The 9,566-nt window shown below is 38.6% G+C and overlaps 1 protein-coding gene across 1 annotated transcript in view; it reads right to left on the reverse strand.

Annotated features, from left to right (window-relative positions):
- Positions 1 to 4,819: 4,819 nt before the first annotated feature.
- The window catches only part of LOC116103574, a 32,559-nt gene continuing 27,812 nt past the window's right edge, over positions 4,820 to 9,566 (reverse strand). Inside the window, exon 7 of the mRNA XM_031389744.1 lies at positions 4,820 to 5,102. Coding sequence (XP_031245604.1) covers positions 4,981 to 5,102 — 122 coding nt within the window. The 3' untranslated portion in view covers positions 4,820 to 4,980. The remainder of the gene's footprint in view (positions 5,103 to 9,566) is intronic.

A 9,566-nucleotide genomic window follows, 5' to 3' on the forward strand; every position in this document is an offset into this window, starting at 1 on the left:
CTCAGTGAAAGAAGATGCGCCTAACCCTTGAGAGACTTGAGGCCCCAGGGAACAGGGAGGCTTGGTGGTGTGTGTGTGTGTGTGTGTGTGTATGGGGGTGAGGATACTCTGACCCCTCATTCCCCTCCTCATCCCATATCCCTTCTAGTTACCTCCCTCCATCTGCCTCTTTATTCCACCTTCTAAGAGAGATTGGAGCATCCTCTCTTGGGCTTTTCTTCTTGTTTAGCATCTTGAGTATGTAGAATAGATAGCATGGGTAGCCTATACTTCATGGCTAATATTTACTTATGAGTACATATTCTTTTGGGTGTTAGTATAAACTCAGGATGATATTTTTTAGTTCTATCAATATGCATGCAAAATCTATGATGTCCTTGTTTTTAGTAGCTGAGCAGTATTCCATTGTGTAAATGAGCTACATTTTCTGTATCTATTCTTTGGTTGAGGGGCATCTGGATAGTACTGAATCTGTAGATTGCTTTTGGTAGGATGGCCTTTTACTTTGTTGATCCTACCAATCCATGAGAATGGGAGATCTTTTCATCTTCTAATATCTTCTTCAATTTCTTTCTTCAAAAATTTGAAGTTTTTATCATACAAGTCTTTCACTTGCTTGGTTAGAATTACCCCAAGATATTTTATATTATTTTTATCTATTGTTAAGGTTGTTGCTTCCTTGATTCCTTTTTTTAATCTGTTTGTCATGTGTATATTGGAGGGCTACTGATTTTTTTGAGTTAATCATGTATCCAGCCATTTTGCTGAAAATGTTTACCACTTGAAGGAGTTCTCTGGTGGAATTTTTGGGGTTGCTTATCATATAATGTGCAAATAGCAATACTTGGACTTCTTCCTTTCCAATTTGTACTCCTTGATTTCCTTCAGTTGTCTCATTAAACCCATGATTAAATGGAACTTTATTTTTGTTTTTTTTTTCTAGTACTTTTGTGGTTTTACTTCTTCTTTTTAATTGTGCTGGTAATGGAACCAAGGGCCTAACACATGTTGGAGGAAGTGTTCTTTTCCTTCAGCTACATCTGTAGGTCCAGTTTGCATTTTTACATCTTGATTTTCTTGCATGAGTTCATTCTTGAAAATAGCATAAGCTATTATTATAATTTTATACTTTTCCAAAACTCTACTTGGTTATCCTAGAAATTTTGTCAATTCATTTTTACTACAGTGCACTGAAATGCCATCTTAGTTACAAGCTCTATTTCTGTGTGAGTTTTTTCTTCTATACCACTGGCTTGCTTGTCTATGTAGAAGTGACTTCTATGATATTTTCATTATTCTATATTATGCTTTAATGTCTGATGGGATCAATCTTTTTTTGAAATTAAACACGTTTTTCTTCTTGATATTCTTGTGAATTTTTTTTTTTAAAGGGAAGGTTTCCTGTAATGTGACTATCTCTATAAAATGACATAACATCCTTTAAGAAAGATGAGTGGCATCAATCACTTGCGCTGAGGGAAGTAATAACAAGTGTAAGAACTGGGCCTTAGGTCATGTGGGTTTCAGTAACCAGCTATCATTCTGGTTGGGATTTTCTTTCTTTTATTGACTTCCTGGAAATGATGCCAACTGTCTTGAAGGAACAGAAACTTTGAGGTGAGAGAAGCCTCAGGAGAGGTGGAGATATTCAAATCATTGCCAGCAAATACTGCTGGTTTGGATTTGAGGTGAGGCTGAACATTACGGCAGTGAAAATGTATAGGAAAGACTGTCCATTTCCTGGTGTCCAGGAAGCATGAAGACACAAGAAGATGGATGACTAACCAAGTCTTCAACACATGAACCCATAGAAACAATTCATGTCCAAAACACAACGTCTTTTAAGGATGCTCACATTTTTGCTGAACATTTTCAGAGACAGAGAATTTGCTGACTATATATGTGATAGTCTTTGGAGAAGTTGTGTGATAGATCCTGGAGATAGTACCACAGTAAAACTGAGAAATAACAAGGCAAACTCCAAACACATAACTTACATATGTAGTATTCACAATAGTTTTTGTTGTTATAAAATATTAAATTTGCATATTAAATGAAAAGTATAAATATTTTAAAAACAATCATTGTTTTTTAGAGGGTTAAATGAGGATAACTGAGCTTCTGTGGGATTGGAGAGAGAGCTCAGTAGGTGAGGGGCTTTGCAAGCTTGAGGATCTGAGTTCAAATCTCAGAACCCATGCTGAAAAAGGACTGTGTATGGTGGCATGTGCTTGTAATCTCAGCTGTGTGAAGGGAGAGACAGACAGATCCCTGAGCTCAACAGCCTGTGAGCTTAGCATGTCTGGGCAGGTCCAGGCCAGTAAGAGGTCCCATATCAAAAAATAAGATGTACAGCATCTTAGGAATGACACCTGATACTGTCCTTTGGCCTGCACATCCTTGTGCATATATATGTATATGTGCACAAGAGCATGTACACATATGTTCACACATATGAACTCTTAGGTCAGAGTATGGTCTTCTTTCTGTAGACTGTATATCTCAATCTAGGCAGGATTCTGGAGGCTTCTAGGGGCTGAGTATTAAAGAGCCTCCTCAATCTAAACAGTTGTTAATGGCACTGGTGGTATTTTTAGCAACTTGCTACATCTTGGTACTGACACACCACTGTAGCATTTTGATGAAACGCTTTGGCATGCTTTGTTCCACATGCCACACTGATTCTCAGGAAACCCCATGCTTCTGGGCTTGTCTCCCACCAGTGCTCCATAGTGGCACCTGAAAGTAAGAGGGAGTCCTTTTGCTTCTTGTAAACTCTGAATTTCAAGCTGGTCCATGGGTCTCCCCGAATGACTGGACAACAATGCCTTGAAATTCATCAATCTTGCCATAACTGTTCTAGAGCTGGCCAGCAAACCTCACCTCAAAGCCTAACAATGGGAAATGACATTCTTCCACAGCACCCACAAACTTTACAGATTCTCCTCTCATCTAACTTTGGAGAGCAGAACCATTGCAATGTCACTTTCCCGTGGTGGGATGTCCAGGTAAGAGGGTACTCTCCATTTGTAAATACCTGGCCAAACTCTGGAGCAAACATAATGCAGCTTAGAGTGGAAAGGTGTGTGACTAGCTTCCACAAAAGGCCACAGACTGGGTGACTAACAACAGTGGAAATAGACTGGCTCACTGTTCTAGGCCAAGATGCTATCAAAGTCAGACTCCTTCTTAGAACTGTTGCCAGTGTGCCCTGAAGGCCACATGCATTCCAGGATACCTATGATTTTGACCCAAAATATTTGTAGATGACAATGCCATGTTGTAATTTTCAGATGTTGGACACTCTGAGAGAAGATCCCTTTCTACAACTCTGACGGTTTTCTGCTGAGCTTAGCATTTGACTAATAGATACCTCACTCCAGTCCTTCCCTTTCCACAGTCCTCTTCCTTTTCATCTATCACCTCCATTCTCTGCTTGCCTGACTCTGTCCAAATCCTCACTTTTATAAGAGGATCAGCTGTACTGGATGAGGCCTCATCCTTACATCAATTTTACTCCATTCCTTCAATAAAGACTATATTTCTATTAAAATTATTTGCTGGGCAGGGAGGCATACACCTCTAATCCCAGTGCTCAGAGGGTGGAAGCAGGTGGATCATTGTGAATATAAGGCTGGCCTGTTCTATATACTAAGTTCCAGGCCAGCTAGGACTACACAGTAAGACTTTGTCTCAAAAAAGAAAACAAAAAATATTTATTCTGTTTCTATATTAATATGCATGCTATTGTACATATGGGGACAACTTGTAGAAGTTCTCTCATTTTTCCCTGTGGGTCCCAAGGACCAAGCTCAGATAATCAGATTTAACATCAGACACCTTGATCTGCTGAGCCATCTTGCAGGCCCCAGACTTTATTTCTAAATAAAGTCATATTTTGAAGTACTGGGCACTAAAATGTCAACATCTGTTTTCTTTTTTATTGAGGGACACAAATGTATCACAACGTCTTACAGAGAGCTTTCAGAAACTTTTTATGGCTTAAGAAAAAAATATATTAAAAGTGATTTCACTTTTAGCTTTCAGAGATGGGCTTTGGTCACCAGTATTGGGAAACAGGAACTATTCCTTTTGGCCTCCTGAATCACCATGTTTACAATAATGAAAGCTAATAAATACTAGCCTACTATGAATTGCTATGAGTTAGATATTTTTTAGTGACAAACTATTATGTAGCCCTCCTTTCTACTCTATGGGCTCGGGACCACTCTGCAAGTTAGTAGTGTAGACTAACTTAGAGTCTAGCCAGCCTTTCACTACAGCAGCACTACGCCTCTTCCAAAGCTGATGTTTTCTTCCATGTGATGAAAGGGTTCCTTTGTTTATAATGTTTTCCACACATGGAGATAAAAATGAGCAGTCACCTTGACTTCCTGTCATGCCCCCAATCTTAGGGGTAGAGAAGATTGGTAATCAACAATGGGTGTGGATGTTTGAATAAGAATGGCCCCCATAGGCTCTTATATTTTAATTCTTAGGGACTGGCATTATTTGAATGGATTAGGAGGTGTGGTCTTGTTGGAGGAAGTGTGTCACTGGGGGATGGGCTTTGAGGTTTCAAAAGCCCAAGCAAGGTCCCCCGCTGGCTCTCATCCTCTTGCTTGTAGCTCTGAATGTAGAACTCTCAGCTCCTTCTCTAACACCTTGTCTGCTTGAGCGCTGCCATGATGAGAATGGACAAAACCTCTGAAATTGTAAGCAAGCCTCAATTAAATGCTTTCCTTTATGAGAGTTGCTGTGGTCATGGTGTCTCTTCACAGCAATAGAGCACTGACTAAGACAGTGAGGGAAGAATCAATTTGTGATCAGATTGCATCCTTTATTACTGAACTAGGAGAAAGTGAGAACTGGCAAGGACATCATTGGAGTATGTTTCCATGAGGCGTCTTGTAAAAAAAAAACAAAACAAAAAAACAAAAAACAAAAGACAAAAACCAAACCAAACCCTTGTAGGGTCCTTCAGTTAGTCACATCGTCTTCATCTTCTCTATTCGTTGGATGGGATTCTTCAGAGAGATTTTCCAACTCAAGTAGAGATGTCGGCTTTGAAGGTAGTAGTGATAGTTCTAAAGGGGAGGAACCTAGGGAAAGTTGAGAGATGGAAAATTGGTCATTAGTATCATCTTGAGGATAAAAGGCCCACCCTTAGTCATCAAGTCAAAACTAGACTAAATAACAACCACTTCAATTTAAAAGCCTAGAGCACAGACAATCTGAAACTCTGGAAAGACAGCCTTACTGTGTCCTGAGGCCAGACCCATGACCTATGACCTAAAAGGTACTGCTTAATTACTTACTTGATTGGTTTGTTTTTGGATAGACTTTCACTATTGTATCTCATTTTGCCCTGGAATGGACAATCCTTCTGCCTTAGCCTCCTGAGTGCTGGGAGTACTCATGCATGAATCATATCTACCCCACAGATTTCTGTGAATTGGTGGCAAACACACGACCCTCAAGCATTGCATTTTTCAAAAGGACTTTAACCTTCTGCTATATTCTGGTGGTTCTATCAGATTCAGGGGTGTTGGATGCCACGCAGGAAGGCATCCTATGCTGGCTAGTCCTAACTGTTAACTTGATACAGCCTAGCCTCACCTGGAAGAGACTTTCGGTTGAGAAATTATCTAGATCAGATTGTTTTGTGGGCATGTCAGGGGTGGGTGGGACTGTATTGATTACTAATTGTGGTGGGAGTACACCAGTTCATGGGCCAGGCCTTGGACTGTGTAAGAGTCATGCAAACTGGTTGAGATCAGCAAGAACACAAGGGTCCATGCTTTTTTTCTCTCTGCTTTTGACTGTGGACATGGTGCTTTAACTTCTTGCCTTGACCTCCCCACATATAATTATCCTCTAATTATACACCAAGTAAACCATTTTATCCCTTAAGTTTCTTTGGGGCAGGAAACTTTTTCGAAGAAACAGAAATTGGGACTAAAACACATCCTAAGTGACATGGTATTATTATTTTCCTGAGTAATACTTTAGAGCTTTTGTTTTTATGTGTCCTTTAAATGTATTAAAGAATATTTTGCTAAGTAAGAGCATACAAAACTCCCCCTGAAGAGATGAGTACTTAAGAAACCACCTCTCAATCTACTGGGATTAAGGTTAAGTATCCACAACTATGTTCAATAACTCTCGAGTGATATGGAAACTATAAATAAAGGCTGAGCAATCCACAGTTCCTGTTGCCTGAGAAACTTGATTATAAAACTAATATCCACAATGTATATAAACCTTCTGACTTCAAGCTCCTTTTGTTTTGGGCATTCTGCATTATTTAAATTTAGACATACATCACTCGGATTGCTCAGTTACTATCCTTGTCTGATGCCTTGTTTTCTTTTCCGATTTCTCTTTCTCTTCTCCTGCTGGAATGGCCCAGAGGTAGGTGGGCTCCTTTGAAAATCACCCTGCCACTGTAATTTGTCTTATTCCAATCCAGTCCTCTTTGCTATTATTTAGTTCAGAGCTAGAGGCAGTTGCATTTGTGAGAAGGAGCAGTTTCCTGTTCCTTCAGAGGAAGAAGAAACAATTTCTGAGGCATGTGACCAGAAGTTATGTTGCCTAAGCCATCTTGGGATCATGAACTAGAACCGTCTTAGGATACAGACGCAGATAGCAGAGCAGGAGGCCAGAAAGAAGTCCAGTACCCATCATGCCTAAAGTCTTCCTAACTTTGGAACTGTTATTCTAACAGATGCAGTCTTTCCTGATTGGTTGAGTAATTTGAGTTAGGGGTGGGTACCTATAATTTGCTATAGAAAATATTCTAACAAATGTAATTATAGTAGGAACAAAGCTTGACTGTTAAAACCCTTCAAGAGCCCTCTGGTCCTGATAGTCTAAAGTAAGTATTCTTTAATAACTTAGTTAAATGCTCTCAGGACCTGGACTTTATTTACTGACCAGCTTCATCTCAGCAATTTGTTTTCATATCATAGCCATCAGGATCCTAGAAACTGTCACCCCTCTGATCCCAGGCAGAACGTTAGGCTGATACAAGAATGCAGTTTTTTTTTTTTTTGAGACTAATGATTTATTTTGAAAAAATATTAGGTAAGCAGAATAGATATTTAAACTATTAATTACTATTACAACCTATGTACACAATCCATCATTTTTAGTTATTATGTTTCTGTTCTTTACTTAATAATGTAGTATGTTTTATTAATTCTTTTTTTACTTTCTTTTTTATTGATTTAAGTTTTATTGCATTATGATGAGAAAAGATACATAATTTCAATTTATTTGAATTTGTTAACATTTAAAAACATATTTTAAGTAAATAGAATTACATCACATTCTTCTTTCCCTTTTGCACCTCAACTCCTCCCAGAGACCCCCCCTTCAATACCTGCAATACCTTTCATTTTTTTATTTTGTCATATTCTTTAAAATTTGTAAAATATTGTAACAATAAAAATGAGTATTATAAAAGTTGTTTGATATAAAACAACAATCAATTGAACAGTCTTATGTAGTTGCTTGTCTACAGCAATACTGAAAATACATGTTTTTCTCAATATAAATTTTAAATAACTCCAAAAATATTAACTGTATATTATAAGATAATACATACTACTAGCTTTTATTTATTTATTTATTTATTTATTTATTATATGTAGATACACTGTTGCTGTCTTCAGCCACACCAGAAGAGGGCATCAGATCTCATTACGGGTGGTTGTGAGCCACCATGTGGTTGCTGGGATTTGAACTCATGACCTTCTGAAGAGCAGTCGGTGCTCTTCCCCGCTGAGCCATCTCACCAGCCCATGCTTTTTTTTAAATGAACATAGATAGATAAAGTCTTTTTGCTTGTTTGTTTGTTTTGTTTTTTGTAGAGCTTAAAATCTTGGCTCTTACTGTGGTACAAGCCCAAAATAAGAACAATGTTTAGACATTGGACTTCATTGTAATAAGGCTGTACTTCAATGACCCTCACATCACCAAAGGATTTTACCTCCATAGTAGCTAAGCTGAGAGTTGACAGTTCTGCTGTGCCAAGGAATGAACTGTAGGCACAATTTTTGGATACAGATTTCCTGCTATGGTCAAAGCTTTTTGACTTAAGTGATTGTCTTCAATCTCAGCCCACAGAGAACAGGTTACATTCATTTAAGAAATGGTGTGTGTATTAAGATGGTCTATCCATAAAGTCATTCACCAACTGTTTCAATGAAAATGATTCTTCTTGGAGGGTGGGTGGCACAGACATTAGGTGTGGGAAAGAATCTGGTTCATTGGCTGTGATGATTTTGAAAAGCATTTGTCTCAGAGAAAGAGTAATTTATAAAGTCCTCTTCTTCAAATTTGATACAATAGTTACAAACATCAAGCAAAGCATTCAGTCTGAATCTTTTTTTTTTTTAATTTTTTTTTATTTTATTTTAGATATTTTCTTTATTTACATGCGAATTTCTCCATTCCCAGTTTCCCCTCCAAAAAACAAAAAAACAAACAAAAACAAACCCCTGTTGCCTCCCCCCTCCCCATGCCTGCCACCCTGCCCTCTCCCACTTTCTGGCCCTGGCATTCCCCTACACTGGGGCACAGAACCTTCACAGGGCCGAGGTCCTCTCCTCCTATTGATGATCGATTTTGCAATCCTCTATCATACACATGCTGCTTGAACAATCAGACCCCTCTATGTGCAGTCCTTGGTTGGTGGTTGAGACCCTGGGAGCTCCGAGGGTACTAGTTAGATCATGTTGTTGTTCGTCCTAAGGGGCTACAAACCCCTCAGCTCCATTGGTCTTTTCTCTAATTCCTTCACTGGGGACCCTGCACTCAGTTCGATGGATGGCTGTGAGCCTCTACATCTGTGTCAGTCAGATACTGTCAGAGCCTCTCAGGAGATAGCTATATTTAAGTCTGAATCTTTGTTGTTCTCTTACTAGCCACCTTCCAGGTTAATTGTCTACATTTCTTTTTGCTGTATAAATAGTTTTGAAATATGTAAGCTGTTCTGAAAACCATAGTATAGTATAAAAACATGAAATAAATACACCTACTAATAGAGAGGCTGAGATAGGAGAAGCCTGATTTCAAGACCATTATGTGTACCAGCAAGACATTGTCAGATACAAACAAGCAAAAAGTGTATATGGATTGTACAATATTGGATCTATTTTTGCAATTACCAAATTAGAGAGACTACCGGATGATAGCCAACAAATTTCTAATTCCTCATACTTTTGAATTTTAATTGATTAGGATATGTTGGTAGTATTAATTTTCATATTAAGAGATATTAAGAAAAAGTAATTGCCGGAGAGTGGTGGTGCATGCCTTTAATCCCAGCACTTGAGAGGCAGAGGCAGGCAAATTTCTGAGTTTGAGGCCAGTCTGGTCTACAGAGTGAGTTCCGGGCAGCCAGGGCTATACAGAGAAACCCTGTCTCAAAAAACAAAACAAACAAATGAACAAACAAAAAAAGTAATTGTTACTTTCTGTTGTTTGTGTGGGTTTGTTGAAAGATTACTTTCTTGCTTCTTCTAGGCTGTAGTTTTGCTCCTTATGTTGATGTTTTCCAT

This window comes from Mastomys coucha, unplaced genomic scaffold (genome assembly GCF_008632895.1).
Source record: "Mastomys coucha isolate ucsf_1 unplaced genomic scaffold, UCSF_Mcou_1 pScaffold21, whole genome shotgun sequence".
In the NCBI taxonomy this organism is placed as follows: domain Eukaryota; kingdom Metazoa; phylum Chordata; class Mammalia; order Rodentia; family Muridae; genus Mastomys; species Mastomys coucha.